The 18,549-nt window shown below is 52.9% G+C and overlaps 7 protein-coding genes across 7 annotated transcripts; 4 read left to right on the forward strand and 3 right to left on the reverse strand.

Moving 5' to 3' along the window:
- Positions 1–296: 296 nt before the first annotated feature.
- EI97DRAFT_423820 (aminopeptidase-like protein Y) lies at positions 297–2,660 on the forward strand. Its single transcript, XM_033797124.1, has 3 exons — positions 297–813; positions 871–2,062; positions 2,120–2,660. Exons 1-3 carry the CDS (start codon positions 677–679, stop codon positions 2,288–2,290), a joined length of 1,500 nt encoding a protein of 499 aa, XP_033651192.1. The 5' UTR covers positions 297–676; the 3' UTR covers positions 2,291–2,660.
- A 1,784-nt stretch (positions 2,661–4,444) lies between these two features.
- Positions 4,445–6,345, forward strand: EI97DRAFT_444710 (MFS general substrate transporter; the record flags this gene model as incomplete). The annotated part of the gene is made up of 3 exons (XM_033799917.1): positions 4,445–4,677; positions 4,736–5,023; positions 5,085–6,345. The coding sequence occupies 3 exons, from the start codon at positions 4,445–4,447 to the stop codon at positions 6,343–6,345; spliced, it is 1,782 nt and encodes a 593-aa protein (XP_033651193.1).
- A 1,410-nt stretch (positions 6,346–7,755) lies between these two features.
- EI97DRAFT_357066 (uncharacterized protein) lies at positions 7,756–7,926 on the reverse strand (the record flags this gene model as incomplete). Its single annotated transcript, XM_033794911.1, has 1 exon — positions 7,756–7,926. A coding segment is annotated over one exon (171 nt), but the record flags the coding sequence as incomplete, so codon positions are not given.
- Positions 7,927–9,227: 1,301 nt separating this feature from the next.
- Positions 9,228–10,226, reverse strand: EI97DRAFT_503291 (uncharacterized protein; the record flags this gene model as incomplete). Its single annotated transcript, XM_033802778.1, has 2 exons — positions 9,228–9,578; positions 9,759–10,226. The coding sequence occupies 2 exons, from the start codon at positions 10,224–10,226 to the stop codon at positions 9,228–9,230; spliced, it is 819 nt and encodes a 272-aa protein (XP_033651195.1).
- A 992-nt stretch (positions 10,227–11,218) lies between these two features.
- EI97DRAFT_460845 (uncharacterized protein) lies at positions 11,219–12,333 on the reverse strand (the record flags this gene model as incomplete). The annotated part of the gene is made up of 3 exons (XM_033801142.1): positions 11,219–11,623; positions 11,677–12,257; positions 12,315–12,333. 3 exons carry the CDS (start codon positions 12,331–12,333, stop codon positions 11,219–11,221), a joined length of 1,005 nt encoding a protein of 334 aa, XP_033651196.1.
- Positions 12,334–13,482: 1,149 nt separating this feature from the next.
- On the forward strand, positions 13,483–15,824 carry EI97DRAFT_503293 (MFS general substrate transporter). The gene is made up of 2 exons (XM_033802779.1): positions 13,483–14,591; positions 14,645–15,824. The coding sequence occupies exons 1-2, from the start codon at positions 13,740–13,742 to the stop codon at positions 15,638–15,640; spliced, it is 1,848 nt and encodes a 615-aa protein (XP_033651197.1). The 5' UTR covers positions 13,483–13,739; the 3' UTR covers positions 15,641–15,824.
- A 188-nt stretch (positions 15,825–16,012) lies between these two features.
- Positions 16,013–17,454, forward strand: EI97DRAFT_435829 (mitochondrial metallochaperone Sco1). Its single transcript, XM_033798957.1, has 4 exons — positions 16,013–16,390; positions 16,484–16,693; positions 16,779–17,097; positions 17,157–17,454. Exons 1-4 carry the CDS (start codon positions 16,085–16,087, stop codon positions 17,279–17,281), a joined length of 960 nt encoding a protein of 319 aa, XP_033651198.1. The 5' UTR covers positions 16,013–16,084; the 3' UTR covers positions 17,282–17,454.
- The last annotated feature ends 1,095 nt before the right edge of the window (positions 17,455–18,549 follow it).

Here is an 18,549-nt window from a genome sequence, read left to right on the forward strand (position 1 = left end):
AATCTAGTTTCATAGCGACACCGGAGAACATAGAGCAACGCCACAAGCCATCTGCTATTGGCGGCCTCGAAAAATGCAACCTTTGTCCTATAACCTCAGACGATTACTTATCTACTGAATACGAGGAAACGCATCATAAATGATTTCCCTTTTCCCGGGCCGAGCCAGGTGTTTCCCGTTTACGAGTCTACATAAAATCGCCGCACAGACTTCGCCTTCCCTGCGAACTTGAAGTTATATCCAGGGATCGCACGCGAAAAAGACCATCCCCTAGAGCACCTCCAATCCGCATAGGCTAACGGCGACCTCCCCTACAAAAGGCAGCCACATCGTTCCCCGTCCAAACGGCGATCTCGCCAAGAGAATCCTTATCACGTGCATTCACTTTATCCGGAAGGTGTCAAGGTGATTAAAGTGAACGGCTCCTTGGCGACCAGGATGGCCCCAACTCCGACCTGCGTTTTCTGGGTACCTCCTCCATGCTGTATCACCGAGGACCATTGCAAAGGGTGCGATAAAACACGGGATTGCGTTATAGGAGTGGCGAATGAGGATGCACAATTCATGGGTCTCTTTATCCAGGTTGCGGGGGAGGTATAAAGATGAGGGGTGCCCTGGAAGGTTGAGGTCGTGCGGGTGTTTTTGGAATTTTGTTTCCTAGAGCTATCTCGTCAGGATGAAGCTGTACGCTGGAGTTTTGCTGGCTGGCGTTGCGCAGTCGCTTGCGGGAGCTGTGCCTAGTACAACATATGGCGATCGGTTCAAGCCTTTGGTTCAATCCAAGCCGCTTCAAGCATTGGTCACCGAGAAGGGGTGAGTTAAGATGATCGTAGGATGCAGCAGATCAAGGCATGTACTGACTTGACCTAGGTTGATGTACAATCTCAAAAAGCTTCAAGAAGTCGCAACGGCCAACGGAGGTAATCGCGCATTTGGTCTTCCGGGTTACAAAGCATCGGTGGATTACATCCTCTCCCGGACGAAGAACTCGGAGAACTTCATCACTTATACGCAGGACTTCCCGGCGCTCTTTGCGCAGGTAGAGTCGATCACCTTCCGAGTAAATGAGACTTCCTACTATGTCATTGGCCTCACATATTCTCCTTCGACGTCAAAGGAAGGTCTGACAGCTCCCCTTGTCCTCGGAGTTTTTGGTCCGGAGGGCTGTACCAAGGAAGCCTACAATGGCTTGGATGTCAAAGACAAGATTGTGCTGGTCCAGCGAGGAAGCTGCCCAGATGGTACAACGCTTGCCGGTCGTCTTAAGCCCGCGGCAGCTGCTGGTGCTGCAGCCGTCATCATTTACACCGACCTTACCACCCCTGTGACTGCTGGTAGTCTCTCAGCACCCAATCCCAAGGAGTACGTTCCAGGAGGTTTCATCAACAAAGCAGACGGCGAGGCTTTGAGAGCGCGGATTGAGGGGGGAGAAGCAATCCAGGCATATTTCCAACAGACCCAGGTTGTCGAGACGAGGATTACGCAGAACGTGTTTACTGAGACGAAGGACGGCGATCCTACCAACATCATCATGCTCGGTGCCCATCTCGATAGCGTCCAAGCGGGTCCTGGCATCAACGACGATGGTTCTGGAACCACACTAATTCTGGAGGTTAAGAACGCACTTGAGAAGTTTAAAGTGAGGAACAAGGTCCGTTTTGCTTGGTGGGGAGCAGAGGAGAATGGCCTCCTGGGATCGAAGTACTACACGCAGAATCTGAACGCGACCGCAGCCAACAACATCCTGGCCTATCTGAACTTTGACATGGTGGGTAGGGGTTATTTCGGTGTCTTTGACGGAGACGGCAGCTCCTTCAACCTCTCTGGACCAGCTGGATCGGATGTCATTGAGAAGCTCTTTGTTGAGGAGATGACCAAGAAGGGAGTGAATGTAACGGCCGCCAGGTTCACGGGTGGAAGTGACTACCAGAGCTTTATCAACATTGGAAAACCGGTCGGTGGTCTGCATACAGGGACTGGAGTTGAGCAGGACCCGTGCTACCACCAGGCTTGTGATACGTACGACAATCCTAACCCAAAGACTCTCACTATCAACGCGAAGGTGAGTAGTTTACTAGGCAGCTAAACGTTGATTCCATAATACTAACCGGAGACTTAGGCCGCTGCCCACGTCCTGTCCATCCTCGCCACCAGGGGCCAGGAGATCATTCCTAAAAGCCCTGTTAATGCGTCCATGATCTCTAGTCGAGGGCTGATCCCAAGGCAAGATATCAAGTGGACAGTGGAAGAAGGGGAGAGGCACCTGGCTACATGCGGTAACGATATATGAGATACGACTAGAGGAATGAGAAAATATAATGGGGCTGCTTAGCTCTGTTATACAAACGAATACATACCACTGATATTATCCTGCTACTGCAGGGGGCCGACACCATCTTGGGCGGGATACCGCTTCCACGGGCATTGCTGAATGGTTGGGGATGTCTTGACCGATCGGATGAGGTCTTCCCGCGACCAGTAACATCAAACGCAGCTCCGTATGCCAGATTGCTTCGTTTTCTGCTCATGAGCTAAGCACAGAGGTTTCTCGTGCGACTCTCCCCGCATCTCACATATCTGTCTGCAGGAGGTGAAGGAATGGGTGATGCTCATTCTGCGCGGTAATCTTAGTAACAACTGAGTACGTTATTCAGCCAGTGATGAAGATTGTCCTCCTTTGACGATACAACTGTTGGCTCCCGTATAATGCATGATGTTCATCACTGATGAATTTTGAGATTACGATAATGACGGATGAATGTATTCCGCACATCATCTCCCATTGACGGAAGGTCTTCCAGTAACGGGAGTCGAATCTGCTTAGATGTCCTGCGCAAGCGGTATGATGCAGGTCGAAAGTGGGTCGCAGAGCCATCGCGCCCAGCGAACGGGGAACACGTGCTAAGGCGGGCTTTGCTCAACAAGGTGGGCTTCCTAGGTCACCCGTGAGCAGCGCGTTGAAGACTCCAATTCCAACGGACTGATCCTTACCCTTCCGCTTTTGTGCTCCCATCGACAGGTGAACGCTCGGTATCCTTGCGCTGATGGTGCGTGGGCGCAAATTTAAACGAATTCTTCCTCTATGTGTGAACGTTTTTTGTCAACCCATGATACTACCAGCCAGGAAACTTGCCGACAAGTAGCCGCTCCCAGAGGACCGGATAAGGGTCAATAATAGTATGTAGCGCAGTCGGCTAGTTCGGGAAGATGCGGACCAATGCTATGAACGCTGGCTCCACGCAACCTTCCGAGGAATTCCTTACCAGGAAAAGTCGCGTGAGTGCATAAAGAGATGTGGATGCATTTGTGGAGCAAGAAATCGACGAATGAATCCCCACAGCATCCACATCCATGACGAGCTGATGATGAACACGAGAGGGGTATTCATCTGATGTGGAGTTGGTCTGAACAGGCATAGTACACAGTATGTACTTAGATCCCCACGCTTACCTAACGGGTTCCTCCATGAAAATCGAAGCAGGCGTCAAGGGTGCGTATCAACAAGCCTCTCCGTGATCGGACCTTGAGGGTTTCGACTCCAACAAAGACCGTCATGGGCCGTTATTTCGGGGCATCAGCATGTGGCTTTTCAGCTCCCGGCTACGGGCGCGACCAATTTTCCCTTTTCCTTGGCGGTCCTGGAAACCCTAGACGAGACTGCATTCCATAGGAACTTTCGTGCAAAGTAGACATAGGTTGTAGTATAGGTCTGGTTTTCGGGATTCAATCGGCTCTCAGGTATTTCCAGACCGCCAGTACAGGTGCCGAGGAGCGAGGAGGAGAACGGTAGCCATGAACTCCGGCAGGTGAAAAGAACCTCAGTTGATACTTCTGGCAAAGGCTTCTCCAAGCGCGACCACTCACGACCCGCACCACGGCGGATCAGATAACTCTAATTGAACATAGGTTGTGGGGGCAAGGCTGGAACGTAGCCAATCGGAGCAGCGCACAGGATTGATCCGACGTCGGTAAAATCTTATCAGATTGATAAAATTTTCACCTCATGCCCTTTCCGGCATTCACCACCCGTGCCATCCTCGTCGTCGACGCATGGTGGCTCAACTTGCTCACCACCAACCCATGCGGCGTGCAGCATGCGGGCCTCCAACCTCGCAACAGAACACCCTATTGACGGCGCCATGGAGTCCGGTAGGCCCCGCTCGCAGTCGTCTGGTCGTACCACCAGACCGTGTCTAGAGCTGAAGGGAACCAATCGATAATAGCTTCTGTTGAGCTCTGCGATTCATTTTTTTGCGCAAAGCTAGAGTCCTTCTTGGCATCAGGATCTTCCCGCCTTTGCACACGTCGGTAGCCGCGCGCAGGGCTATATATGTAGGTCCCGGCACCCGTTGTTCTGGGTTTCCTTTTCACCTGCTCCCCTCTCCCCCTTCACATTCACTCCTTCCTTGTCGAGTGACCTCCCACAACCCCCCATCCCCCCATCATGAGGATGCCATGGAGAGCCACGGCGGCGCAGGCCGAGGTGCCTGTCGTCGACCAGGAGCAGCGTGACGAGAAGGCCGATGCTTCTTTTGATAAGGAGGCCAATGCCAGCCAGCCGCGTGCGCTTGACAACGACAGTGAGGAGTTCACGCCCAACGCGCAGGATGGTGTCAAGAAGATTGAGGCCACTACCACGGTGTGGTCGAAAAGGGACCTTATCATCGCCTACATCTTGTAAGGCTGCACTGAATGGTCGTCACCTGGATCCAGTCCCACTAACCTGATACCGTAGGATCTGGCTCATCATGTTCGTCGACTCCATGCAGCAGGGCGCGACGGGCTCTTTGACGGCCTATGTCACGAGCGACTTCTACCAGCACTCGTTGACTGGCTACACCAGCACCATGTCCAGCATCATCGGGGGTGTGCTGAAGCTTCCGCTTGCAAAAGTCCTCGATATCTTTGGACGTCCCCAGGGTTTCATGCTCATGGTGGCCTTCATGGTCCTCGGCTTGATCATGATGGCAGCATGCAACGACGTGCAAGTCTATGCTGCTGCTCAGATCTTCTACTGGGTCGGGTATGAGATCCCTCATCCGCGCTTCGTGATTTCCGAACAACAGCTGAGCTTATCCGTGCAGCTATAATGGCCTCTCCTACACTCTGGGCATCTTCGTGGCCGACACTTCCTCGCTCAAGAACAGAGGCTTCATGTACGCCTACATAAGCTCTCCCTATATCGCCACTGTCTGGATCGCGGGACCCCTGGCCACGGCCTTCCTCAACGGGCCCGGCTGGCGCTGGTGTTTCGGTGCCTTCGCCATCATCACCGTGGCCATCACTCTCCCGCTGTACTTCCTCTTCCAGCTCAACTACAAGAAGGCCGTCAAGCGAGGCATCATCGTGCCCACCAAGAGCAACCGCACCTTCATGGAATCCGTCAAATACTACGCCATCGAGTTTGACGTCGGCGGCCTCTTCCTCGTCATGGGCGGCCTCGTCTTCTTCCTCCTCCCCTTCAACCTCTACTCGTACCAAGAGGGCCAATGGAAATCCCCCCTCGTCATCTCCTTCTTCATCATCGGCGGCCTCATGCTCATCGCCTTCGCCCTGTTCGAGAAATACTACGCCGCCAAGACCTTCATCCCCTATTCCCTCCTTCTCGACCGCACCGTCATCGGCGCCTGTATCCTCTCCGCCGTCCTCTTCGTCAGCTGGTACATCTGGCACTCGTACTTCTTCTCCTTCCTGCAGGTCGTCAACGGCGTGAGCGTGACGGAGGCCACGTACATTCTCAACATCTACTCCATCGGCTCGTGCTTCTTCTCCTTCATCGTCGGCATCGCCATCCGCTGGACCGGCCGCTTCAAGTGGATCGCGCTCTACTTCGGCGTGCCCGTCACCATCCTCGGCGTCGGCCTCCTCATCCACTTCCGCCAGCCGGACGTCAACATCGGATACATTGTCATGACGCAGATCTTCATCGCCTTCGCCGGCGGCGCCTGCGTCATCACGGAGCAGATCGCCGTCATGGCTGCCACGGACCACCAGTACGTTGCCGTCGTGCTCGCCCTCGAGGGCATGTTCTCGTCCATCGGAGGCGGCATCGGGTCGTCCATTGCGACCGCCGTCTGGACCGGTGTCTTCCCCAAGCGCCTGGCGGAGTACCTGCCTCCGGAGAGCCAGGGCGCGTTGCAGGATATCTATGCGCAGTTGACGGTGCAGATGTCGTACGCGAAGGGGACGCCGACGAGAATTGCGATTGAGCGCGCCTACTCGGATGCGCAGAAGTATATGAATATCGGGGGCACGGCGATTCTGATCCTGGCGATCCCGGCCGTCATGATGTGGAGGGATATCAAGGTCAAGGATTTCAAGCAGGTCAAAGGTCGTGTTATTTAAGCGTTGGTTTTTTGGGGTTGTTGAGATGTCCGAGTTCTGTCGGGTGTGACGACGTATCAACGAATGGTGTATAATGTAATATAATGAATGCGCGGTCTTTCGAAGGAGGATCGAGTGGTAATCCGGTGACGATTATGGGGTTAATGAGAAATGTGGAATGTCCATATAACGGGTATGTCCATCTAACGGGTGATGGTCTTATGGCTCTCAAGCTCAAGCCCAACGCAGAGAAATGCAATAATCGAATTGTCCGCTTGTGGCTTCCCACGGGCGAGGTGACTCTGGATTCCTGAGCGCAGCCGACAGCGCGGGTATAACGATTCTTCAGTTCCCCAAGATGCCCAGGCTGTGAGGTTCCTAGAACGGAGGGCAGGGAAACTTCGGAACCGCTGTCTCCCAGGACACCTCATCTCGAGGCCCGTCTCCCAGGATGGATGTCAGTGTTTCCTTAGTTGTTCTGCTTGAAGCGCGAAGTCCTCTGCGTCAGCAGTCCAGGACCCTCACACATGCCAATTCAGCAAAAGCACGATGCCTACCACTACCACCAAGCCTACCATCACACCGGCGGGGACCAGCACAATCCATCTCCGCACTTTTTTCTTCGACTCATTCGAACTATCACGAGCCATGATCCTCGCGGCCTCCGGCTTGAACCCGCTCGGATAGAAAGGCACACCCTCGTCTCCTATTCCTGGACCCTCCAGCCACTCCGCAAGCTCCTCCGCTTGCCGTAACAACAACTGCCTCTGTGCCTTGGAGCGCACACCCAGCGCCTTGAAGACCTTGTCCATCCTCAGAAGAGCTATCTGCCAGTGATATCTTGTATGTGCAAGCGTTAGAAGGGCCACCAAATGGTTACCCAGCGTGTAATCGGGAAACACGCTGCCGAGACGTTCTCGCTCGTATTCCCAGATCAAACCCAGCAGGCTGAAGACTTTATCGCGCGGGTCCTTGCACTCAGCCAGGTAGTGTGCTTCCAGTAACATGTAGAGGGCTAGCCTTCGTGACTCAAGGCCCAGCACCGGAGATGGACGGATGTACGAGATTCGCTGGCTCCCGAGGATGAATGCGCGAGAGGACTCCTTTTTCGGGTTTTTTGAGAGGTAGAGTTCCTGCTGGAAATCCTCCCATCCGATGCAGTTTGGACCGCACCAGATCTGGACTTCGTTGGCCAGAAGGTACTCCTGGATGATCCATGCTCGGGACCAATATGAGTGTCTGATGAGCTCTGCCATTGGGGACGTCCAGTCAAAGGTATCATCATCGTCGGATGTCCTGCTCTTGTAACCACGGGAGTACCGAGACACAGGCGGAGGTAGACCCAGCCAGACTGACACGTACGACGCATCCCGGTACGTCCCGTCCATTCCTAGAACTTGTGCGTTGCGCTCGCGAAGATCAAGTTGATTTGATGCAGATGGCGTCGCACCAGATGTACTGCTTCCGTACAGAAGCCCTTTGAGTGATGAAGTAGAGGCAACTCCAGAGGTTCTTGGTGATATGGAATCGTCGGCCATTGAGGTAGATCAATTCGCTTGTTTCGGCGGTTCCCCATGTGTATGACAGCGCTGTGTACTTTGGAATTGTGAGCCGATGGAATGTAGTAAGTGTGAAGTAGAGGTCGTTGCTGTCGGTGCTGAAATCCCTCTTGAGCAGTCGCAGATGGTCGGAACCGATCTCCTTTTCGTATGAGAAGTAGGGATACCGATCGCTCTGTGCCATGATAATATCTCTTTCAGTATGTGGCTCTATTCTTGATGGTAGAAGTGAAGTGTTTCAGTGACACCGCGTGGCTTGGATGTCACTTATCATAGGAAGTGCATGTTCAGCAGTGGCTTGGTGCACAGCCCCAGTGATGGACTCTCACAGCCACAGTGTCTATCTTTTTGAGGTCCATGGCCAAACGCAATGAATTTGAACCGAATTCGACGAGAGATAGTGACATAGAACGTCGGGATGGGATAGTTATTGACAAAATATCCGCTCCGCAGTGCTAAACAGTGCGGAATCCGCTCAGATTAGCAAGGCTCCGGCGGTACTCGTCCACTGAATTCGATATCCACATCACTGGGCTCACGGACCCGGCTGACCTTCTCCATAATGAGATACTGCCGAATAGCGAAATCTTTCTTCCCTGAGGCACCTTGGTTGGTTTTAGATGTTCTGTCGGCGGCGAAAACCGTCCTGATTGCATTTTGTGGGCCACGGCCGGCTACGATTTTCCAAAACCAAAGGATGCGGTCATCAGGGAATCCAAGGCGCCAACAAGACTGGAATTAAGACGTTGAGAGAGTAATCCATGCACGGCCATCTGAGGGCCCCATGAGTTAGACATCTCTGGATGAGGAGTGTCGATGAGGGTTTGTTATGAGCCCGAGTGATAAGTAGACGAGGTACTGCGCTAATCTCAATACAGCTAGCTTTTACATTACATTCAAATCATCCCGGTTCATATTCTGGACCTCGAACACGCACTCATACTTGCAAAGAGATTCTTTATTATCTACGTTGGAATTGTTCCTGAGGAATAAAAACAAATGCAGCGTTCAACGTCTTTGACAGACGCTACCAAAGGCTACTTAAGCATCTGGTGTGGCTAGTAACCCTAGCAGAATGGATTAGACCGTGCAATACTTCTAGCACCAATGCCAAACCTATGCTCCAACCAACCTGACAAGCCTAGATCATGGCGGCCAATAAAGACTGTAAGGACAATCTGGTGAGTGGATCTCCTCGCTGGTTTCTGGTGAAATGGTATCCAATCGATCCGCCATCCGGAACTCCTTTCTCTGTAAACGCGCGAGTCCAACGTCGTCCCAAGCTCTCGTCGATACGCGCCATCACGTCTTTCCTTTGACATGATCCCCCTTCTTTGTAGCCCATCATGGCCGCAAATCCGGCATTTCCGTGTCGTCCCCACCACCTTTGATATTCGCAGGCGCAGGACGGACAGTCTCGTCGCTTCCCGCATCTGATTCCCCTTCATCATCTTGCTCATATCCTGGATCTCTCTCGCCTTCGGCATCTCCCATTTCGGAATCCGCGGTCCCCTCTGGTATCTCTTCCGGTAAAGTGGACAGCACACGGTCGATGTAGTTGCTCATTGGCTTGCGCCTGTTGTCACCGGTATACAAGTTCTTAGCAGGCGGTTTTGGTAGGAGTGGCCGTAGCCTTTGCGGGTTTTGGCGCTCCGTCGACCTCCAGTGCCTGAGTTCGGGGATGGGCTCGTACATCTGAAGCCGGTTGTATGGCAAGCGGCCAAAATATAAAGGGTGTGTTACGAGTGAGTCAGGGCGATCAGGGTCGTACAAACTTTGAGCCCTCGTCATCTAGCAAGCAACGGGTGTTGTTAGACCAGGCAGAAACACGAGAGCATGAAAAGCAACAAGCAAGGACGTGGATATGTTACTTACCAGGATGAGCTCTGAAGCCAACTCGACGAGAGACGGGCCCATTAGACGTGCGATAATCGGCCGTATACTCGATTCAATCATGAGGTCACCCACGGTTGGATAATTATAGTTGATCGCAAAGCTTTCGAGCTCACGGTACGCCTTCTCGAATGGTGACATGCTATCGATGGTGTCGGATCGGAAATAATAGAGAGTGGAGCTAGGTGCCCGAAAACATAGTGGAACGACGGGACGAAGCGCATTCCAACGAGGATCTATTCCTTGATATGTCCCGATTTCGGCCTCTCGCTTCAGTCTGGCTGTCCGGAATTCTTCGAAGGTGCGGCTCGTATTCTCGTGAAGTTTCCTCAGCGTTTCCGACACTGAAGCCTGTATGTCATACTCTGCAGACGGCTTGAGGTCCACGGAATATAAATCATCCTCGTCAGGGTAAGGCTCCTGACGCATGTTTTCTGGGCCGTCAACCATGGCTTCAGGGAGCGACGCCAGTTATCTGTATGAGACTGAGGCTGCGATATCGTGTGTGGGCGGCGACTCACTTTGCTTCTGGAGTCGTTTTCCGGATCCTTGGTGGGTTTCTGTGTGGAATAGTTCGCGGGTTCTCTCGTAGGGAAGCTGGTAGAATCGTTTGGGGGTAGTCTTCGGTTTCGTTTACGTGTGCGTGAATGGGCTTGTTGACAAGCGACAACCGTCAAGGCTCCACCGCAGGCATACGGAATGCAAATTAGTGAATGCTCTCTAGAACTGGCTGTGTTATCTCCGCGGGCGAAGCATCCACGCGAAAATCAGAATATAATGAGGGTTTTGTACGACGAGATGGCTGACGAGGATGAGGTGAAGCAGTGTGGGTGAAGCGGAGGTGCGGCGAGCTTTGAGCTCCGAGAATGGCGATGCACGTAGCAACTGCTTCCCAAGTTGGTTTCCTCTCCTTGGGGCAGCTGCCTCTTCTGGAAACTTCAGTTGGACAAGAGACATATTGCACGGTGAAAGGAACGTTGGCCACTGACGAGGGACAGGCTATCCGTGAATCTGAAATCTGAAATTCACATTTGAAAAGTCGCATTGGAACATTCGATTGAGAACACGCGCATATATTATTAGCCTATTGTTCAAAAAACGTAAGAAAGTCGAATCGGTGGTGTGATTTTCGATGCCATGACTGCCATAACGATTCCCCACACTGTCCACCTACTCAAGCCCTCTCATCAGCGATACGCGAATGTGTACCGAGCCCAAGTCTTTCCATCCTCATAAGTTCATCCCCTGTAGAGCGCAGAATCTCAAACCAAACCGCTGGCTGAAGCCGAATCTGTGCAACTTCACTTAGCTTTTCTCACCACGACTTGACATCCCTCTCCGCACGATGCAATCTTTACTTACCCGTCAGCCCCTCCCTCAGCGACAGAATTTGACAAAAGTAGGGGCTTGGAACCAGTTGTTTGAGGAAAGCCAGACTCGATTTACCAGTTCCATCCGCTTCTGCCATTGAGGACCACGCCCCCTTCACTTCCATATCCGTCCTGCTCGTCGCTCCAATCCTCATCCTGCCCGACAGCGCCATGTCGAGTGATATCATCGCGAACCGTGTGACCATTGGCTGGGATAGCGGGAGTAGCGGCGCCCTTGTCCTGCTGCTCATGTTGCCAGTTGGCATACCACTCCCGAAAGTCTCGTTCATCCCGCTGTAGTCTGAATTGTTCATACGTAGCTTTGACATTGTCATGCAATTCTCGGAATTCCCCATTATTCATCGTCATCAGCTCGGATATCGTGACTTTGACTGAGGAAGGAACCTGCTGTTGCCAGCCAATCACCTCCTGAGAAGCTCGGAAGCGTTCGAAGGCGTGCGTCCTCGTCATGGAAATCTTGTCACAGTTTGTTAATCGGCAAATCATGTCAAAAAGTGTTGAGGTCATACCTCGTTCAGTTTCTCATCTAGCCTCCCCGCGTAAGAAACCTGGCTCTTTGGAGATGGAGAGCCTCTCAGCACTTCGATGGAGGAGATACTAAGGCTTGGCGATGGGGACTTTCTGAGCAATTCCGTAGAGGAGTTGTCACCGTTCGAAGCTGGAGATCGTTGAAAGAAACCGTTGTTGCTGGCTGGGGAAGGTACGCTCATTGGCGGGCCATATTCCCTCACTGTTGGGGCGGGCCATCCTTTGCTCAGGTCCACGGCGACAATGTTACGGTCGGAGATCACATGGTTGTCCTCCCGCTTGCATGATTCGGACCCCGTATCCACATTGGCAGGAGCTCGTGTCTCTGGAGTGTCTCCAACCAGGTCCTGGCTGTATTTGGGCTTCGTGGGCGTGCGAGGATCCCTTTTCACGTATGGATTATGCGCGAGCCACTCCTGTTTCAATGCCTCTCTCGTGTGTTTGGAGAGACGAGGGTCCTTGAGCTTGCCTGGAAGCGGGACACGGTCCGGATCAGGCTCGTAGTTGGCATATGCGGGGTCGGGGTCTGGCCATCTCGCAGCAAAGGACTCGAAATCGATCTCTAGAAGGAGCTATGGTTAGCATGTATTGCGCCAAGCTGAAGTTGTAAGGAACTAACTTGTGGTTCTAAAACCCATCTCGAAGAGGCCGGGCTCAGTGCTTCCGTAATTGTCAATGTGAAGTGCTTTGATGGCAGACGGCAGAGTGGCAAACGCCGTGCAGGAAAGAGTGAGTGTAGAAGGGCAATGCTCCTGTGTCCAGCAAGGCCAGTCAGACGACGGGGCGATGCCTTGTAGTCGAGGAGAGGGTTGGAGTGAGAAGTGTCGATGCCGCACTCTTGAAAAGGATGTAAGAGAGAGGGTGACGCGGGACAAGGTGACGTCTTTATATCGTGAAAACATGTGTAGAGGGAAGGTGCCCAGGGGACGTCGAGTTGTTTACTTTACTCCACCGTGCCGAATGAGGAAATCGTAGAGACCTTTGAACACTTCGGGCAACCGCATATCATGGAATCCTGGAAAACCGCTCCAAGCGCACGAAGAAGGGCAGGAATGGGAAGGGAACGCTTCGCACATACCTAGGTAGCAGAAGGCACCTCGTGCTTCTACACGCTTTGACCTGAATCCCTACATCCGGTACTCGACATATGTGTGCCTCCCGGGGGGACTGGAACCGGATACCGGATAGCGGATACGGCCAGAGGTGTGTATCGCGGGGTAGCCTCAAATCTCACTGAGGGGACCGACATATGGCGGTCCTTTGTCTGGTAGTGTACTGGTCTTATAACTCAATTGCGAAGTGAAAGATAGCGCCGAGACGTGGACAAGGAACAACGAGAAGCGACAATAGAAGCGCAAGGGCAGTATTACGCATCAATTCGGTATGGAGACCAGCTCAACGGGGGGCTTGGTGAATTGGAGAGGATTGGAGAGAACCAAGTCGTAGAGCGTGGAACAGGGATTGGCTGAGGAAGAAATATCGAGGCGGAGGAAATTGAACGCTTGGAAGGAGGAGGATATGGAATGGGGCAGTAAAGACTAGTGAGAGACAGCAAGAGATGCTATAATGCTGTGTGGTTGAGCATATCTTTCCCTCCTGCTTGCTGTTTCTCTCCTCCCACGACAAGGGAGGTAATACTGAGCCACCAGCCTTCGTATACTGACACGCCCTCTAGATACCTCGCTGGCCTCATATATCAGTATCCGTCATTCCTCAAGGCGAACAAAGTAAAGCAGTGGTGTGCGGTGATGTATTTAGAGAAGATGCTGACTCAGCTACCAGTCTGAACGTCATTGTACCTCACGCTTCTCCCAAGACAGTAAAGACGTGCCGCCATAACCGAACCTGCCCCCGACCATCCCGAGGTCAACGGATATTTCCTCAAGGTCTTCTTATATCCGAACAATGTAACCTGTATGATGCCGATACCTCGCAGGGAAGTGTGGGTGAGGGGTGCTGTCTGGGGTTCTTCTCGAGTGCGTGGATGGAACTTGATTCATTCTCCGCACACCCGCTTCGTCTTGGAGGCCCTGTATGAAGGAAGATGGTTGATTTACGACGCACACGAACTGGAACTTCGATAAAATCGAACCGGATACGGTCACGGTCTCGACCACGCTCACGGCCCAGTCGACCCGGCAGCACGCGTGCGCCTGGCTTGAACCGCGTCGCCTCCAGCCAGTTCCCGGACGATGGCTCGGTATATTATGACCATGACGACGACCGCATTGCAGAGCAGAATCCGCGATGCAGGCCGGACGATGTTGATTCATCGGAGAATAGCGAGAGCGAGCATACACAGGAGGAGGTAGAAGACGCCGAAGGGAAGTCGGAGGAAGAGGTGGAAAAAGTGGAGATTGAGGAATCCGGAAGGGACCTCCATGGAACCACGATCGAAGGGATCAAGGGTGGAATACCGTATGAGGAGGATGTCGAAGAGAAGCCTGCAAAGTTGGAGAAAAGCAGAAGTTCGCAATCAAACAGGAATCCGAACCTGGTGACATGGGACGGCCCAGATGACCCTGCGAATCCAAAGAACTGGTCCATGAAAAGGAAGTGGGCCGCTACGTTCATCATCTCCTCGTTCACCTTCGTCTCGCCGGTTTCCTCGTCCATGATTTCGCCTGCCTTGTACTCTATCAGCGAGGAATTCAACATTACGCAGAAGGTTGAAGCTCAACTCACGTTGTCCATCTTCGTGCTGGCCTATGCTATTGGTCCACTATTTTTGGGTCCGCTGTCAGAGATCTATGGGCGTGTCATTGTGCTGCAGCTATCAAATCTGTTCTACCTTGCCTGGAATCTCGGATGTGGTTTCGCTCAAAACAAGGTGCAGCTAGTGGTGTTCCGTTTCTTCAGCGGCCTTGGTGGCAGCGCCCCCCTTGCAATCGGTGGTGTAAGTTACACTGCTATAAAATCCGTTTCTTGTACTTGCTGACACATGATCAGGGCGTTCTCAGTGACTGCTTCTATGCCGAGCAGAGAGGGAGAGCTCTCAGCATCTACACCTTGGCGCCTCTTCTAGGTCCAGCGATCGGACCTATCGCCGGTGGTTTCATAGCACAGCATACGACGTGGCGTTGGTGTTTCTGGGCCACTACCATCTTCACTTTCTGTGTTCAAGTCTTCGGGTTCTTCTTCCTCCAAGAGACCTATGCCCCCAAGCTTCTGGCATGGAAGCGCGATAAGCTGAAGAGGGAGACGGGAAACACGGAGCTTCATACCGAATACGACAGTCCAGACAAGACGATATTTCGAGTTTTGAAGACAGCATTGCAGCGCCCCTTTCGGCTTCTGGGAACTCAACCGATCATTATCGTCCTTGCATGTTACATGGCATATTTGTATGGCCTCATGTACCTCATGCTCAGCACCTTCCCTCTGCTGTGGACGGAAGGGTACGGCCAATCCGTTGGCATTGGGTCTCTCAACTTCATCTCCATGGGCTTGGGTTTCTTCCTGGGTACGCAAATCACGGCACCCCTGAATGACGCCTTGTACCGTCGCCTTAAGAAACGCAACAATGACGTTGGAAACCCCGAATTCCGCGTCCCCATCATGATCCCAGCATCCCTACTTGTTCCTACCGGTCTGTTCTGGTACGGTTGGAGCGCGCAGGCGAAAATCCACTGGATTATGCCCAATATAGGCGCTTGCTTATTCTGCGCCGGCTCCATTGTCTCATTCCAGTGTATACAAACGTACCTGGTCGATGCATATACCCGATATGCTGCATCTGCCATTGCGGCAGCGACAGTGCTGCGATCCCTGGCGGGTTTCGGCTTCCCTTTATTCGCACCAGCGATGTTTGCTGCTCTGGATTTTGGGTGGGGAAATAGCCTACTGGGATTCATTGCCATTGGGCTGGGTGTGCCGGCGCCGTTTATGCTTTGGACGTTCGGTGAGAGATTGAGGGCTAAGAGTAAATATGCGGCTGGAGCGTAAAGAGAAATGCTAGAGCATGCGCAACGGCTTGATCATACATTTCATTGGTCTGCATACTTGATGGAACGTACATTACCTATGTACTTCCATTGAGCGCTCCGAGACATTGGTGTATATATCTAAGCTCTTTGCAATTGATATCAAATGCAAAACCTCCCATCGATTTCGCGCTCCGAGTGTATTGATCCAAGCAGTATGTTCTCTTCAGAGTATCTCTCACGGCGACATATCTCGGGATCTTTTATACCTTGATCCTAAGGCAGTGTTGAAGTCTCTATAGTCTGGTCACGTACGACCTGAGGTCGATATTTCCTGATTCAGCATCATCTTGAGCACATGTGGCCTGTGCGCAAAGCCCATCGCAAGTTCCGAAACTCTCTCAACTCATCAATCCCGCCGACCGCCCACCTCTACGTGTCATTCTTCTCACCTGGGGCGGATGCAATGGCCACCTCGTGCAATTGCGTTGCAGCGGCGATGAGGAGCCTCCGACCGGCTGCAGCGATGCGCCTTCCCCTCCGAAGTCCACCCTGCCGAACATTTACGTCCTTCCACCATTCGAACCTACAGCGGTCGTCAAGAACCATTTGGAGACAAGAATCAGCACGTTTGTCCGGCAGTCAGAGGGGAACACAGCAGGTGCAAAACTTGGCAAATGGCTTGCGTGGGCAGAGTCGGCCTTTCTCAAGCTCAACACCACGGCAGAAGCTTAAGACGATCCAGCAGGTCAAGGCGCGGAACAAGGGCGGAGTATGTTTTTCTCGACATTTCTGTCTTCCCTGTGTTCTTGCGGGAATCTCTTTATACTAGTTGGGACATGTGCTGACATTGATGCCTCTCTAGCCATTCAACCTCACAGCCGCTGTCCTCTTCATTGCTACCGCCGGTGCGTTATACGCCTATTTCACATACGAGAAGGAGCGCATGGCAAGAAAAAGGATAGCAGAGCAGACAAAAGGCATTGGCAAGCCCAAGGTTGGAGGACCATTCGACCTGATCGATCACAATGGCAACCGGTTTACAAGTGACGATATGATGGGCAAGTATGCCTTGGTACGTTCCCTCTGCCTAGAGTATCTCGTCTTTCATGCAGTATTCAAGCGAGCTAGGGACAAGGTGCTGACGACAGGTCGTCCAGGTGTACTTTGGATTCTCGCACTGCCCGGACATTTGCCCCGACGAGCTTGACAAGATGGCGCTGATGTACGACAAAGTGGTGGAGAAGTGCGGCCGCGTCCTCCTCCCGATCATGATCACTTGCGATCCTGCACGCGACACACCGGAGGTTCTCAAGGAGTATCTGAAGGAGTTCCATCCGGATATCATTGGCTTGACAGGACCTTACGAGAAGATCAAGGATGTCTGCAAGGCTTATCGGGTGTATTTCTCGACGCCGCCCAATGTCAAGCCGGGGCAAGATTATCTCGTTGACCACAGCATTTACTTTTATCTCATGGGTAGGTGTTCGGATCCTGCGGCATCATAATTCTGGCGGGAAGACTGACGTGATATGTAGACCCCGAGGGCGACTTTGTTGAAGCTATCGGGCGCAATTTTACTGCTGATCAGGCGGCGAAGGTTATCTCGGATCACATCAAAGACTGGGAAGGGCCGCTGAAGAAGAAGGATCGGTGGGCATAATCTAAGGAGACCTGCGGAGGAGGTGAGTCCCGGCCCAGCTCCAGTGAGGTGGTAGCCCATGCAACCTGTGCTGCTCACACGTGTAGTTTGTGGCTACACCCGCTGTGGAACAACACACCATGTAGATATATATATACTGTACCACATATAAGTCATACCAGCCAGTTTCAACCAATCCAGTCCGGGGCCCGAGCTCGAGCTGCGATGGCAGCGTTCAACATGGTCGGACGGCGACTACACTGAGATCCAAGTCCAACATCATTTCACATTCGTTGACGCGCATCGCTGGACCTCGTTTGAAGGTGTCGGGCCACATGTCCAATTGGGAGACGACTCCGATGGAAGCGCGAGGACGGTGGAGACACCACATGCCCGTCATTCGAGGACCTGCCGCGGGTTACTGGGGTCATGGGATGCCGGCTATCGCTATCGCCCAATCGATGACCGAACTGCCGGACTCTGGCGGCTTACTACCGTATGGTAACTCTTCTCCCAGGTGCTTGGACCGTGGGTCGAAGGATCAGACGCAGCGAGAAGTCGCGTCGTGTAGTGATTGGGTGCTGTGGGTTGCATATCCAACATGGACGAGCGCTCCCACAGCGCTCTCACCTGCCTGTTCCACCTACTTTTGTACCACCAGCCAACGCCGATTATCGCGGGGATTTCCCTTCGACCTTCTTCTTTAGGCTAGGGACGATACAAGTACTCCGCGGGCACCGAAGCAGGTTATTAAGCGAAGGGGGCGCGAGGCTAAGATACTGCTTGTTGCATCAAGCATTTCCCGCCTAGCCAGTCGGCATTAGGGTTGCGCCGCCACAGCATCAATCTTTCATCTGGTTAAACAAACGGAAATAATGCGGCGAGGAGAGGCACGGCAGAGCAGAGGCGCACCCCAAAGACGGTCCGGTGCATCTATGAAATCGTCTGTTGTTATCATCTGTAGCCGCGCCGAGCCAATGTCCGACAGCAGCACCTTTCCTGTGGTTGTAAAGTAGGAGTAGGCGAAGCCTTTCACCAACTTTCTCCTTCTGGTTGGAACCGCCGTTTGGTGCCCAGGGGAGGAGGCGCCGCCACGGCGGAGGGTAAACTCGATCTCGCTTGTCCCCGCCACGGTCGAAAGCATGGGGCACTGCGAGGCTGCCCAGTGAATGTGGCGTCGAGCTGTGACCCTCCTACACCATACCGTAGCGGGCAGGAGGTCATGCTTCTACCATGTCTTCCATGCATCAATCATCGATCTCTCCTGGCAAGCAAGCACGGTCTTTGTG

Source organism: Westerdykella ornata, assembly GCF_010094085.1.
Source record: "Westerdykella ornata strain CBS 379.55 unplaced genomic scaffold EI97scaffold_25, whole genome shotgun sequence".
NCBI lineage: Eukaryota > Fungi > Ascomycota > Dothideomycetes > Pleosporales > Sporormiaceae > Westerdykella > Westerdykella ornata.

Bases quoted from the DNA above. Each gene is read 5' to 3' on its own strand.
- EI97DRAFT_423820 (XM_033797124.1), top strand. From the start codon at position 677: ATGAAGCTGTACGCTGGAGTTTTGCTGGCTGGCGTTGCGCAGTCGCTT. The intron at 814-870 runs GTGAGTTAAGAT...GACTTGACCTAG, and splicing joins GCATTGGTCACCGAGAAGGG to GTTGATGTACAATCTCAAAA. The intron at 2,063-2,119 runs GTGAGTAGTTTA...CCGGAGACTTAG, and splicing joins CTCTCACTATCAACGCGAAG to GCCGCTGCCCACGTCCTGTC.
- EI97DRAFT_503293 (XM_033802779.1), top strand. From the start codon at position 13,740: ATGGTTGATTTACGACGCACACGAACTGGAACTTCGATAAAATCGAAC. The intron at 14,592-14,644 runs GTAAGTTACACT...ACACATGATCAG, and splicing joins CCCCCCTTGCAATCGGTGGT to GGCGTTCTCAGTGACTGCTT.
- EI97DRAFT_435829 (XM_033798957.1), top strand. From the start codon at position 16,085: ATGGCCACCTCGTGCAATTGCGTTGCAGCGGCGATGAGGAGCCTCCGA. The intron at 16,391-16,483 runs GTATGTTTTTCT...ATGCCTCTCTAG, and splicing joins AGGCGCGGAACAAGGGCGGA to CCATTCAACCTCACAGCCGC. The intron at 16,694-16,778 runs GTACGTTCCCTC...CAGGTCGTCCAG, and splicing joins TGATGGGCAAGTATGCCTTG to GTGTACTTTGGATTCTCGCA.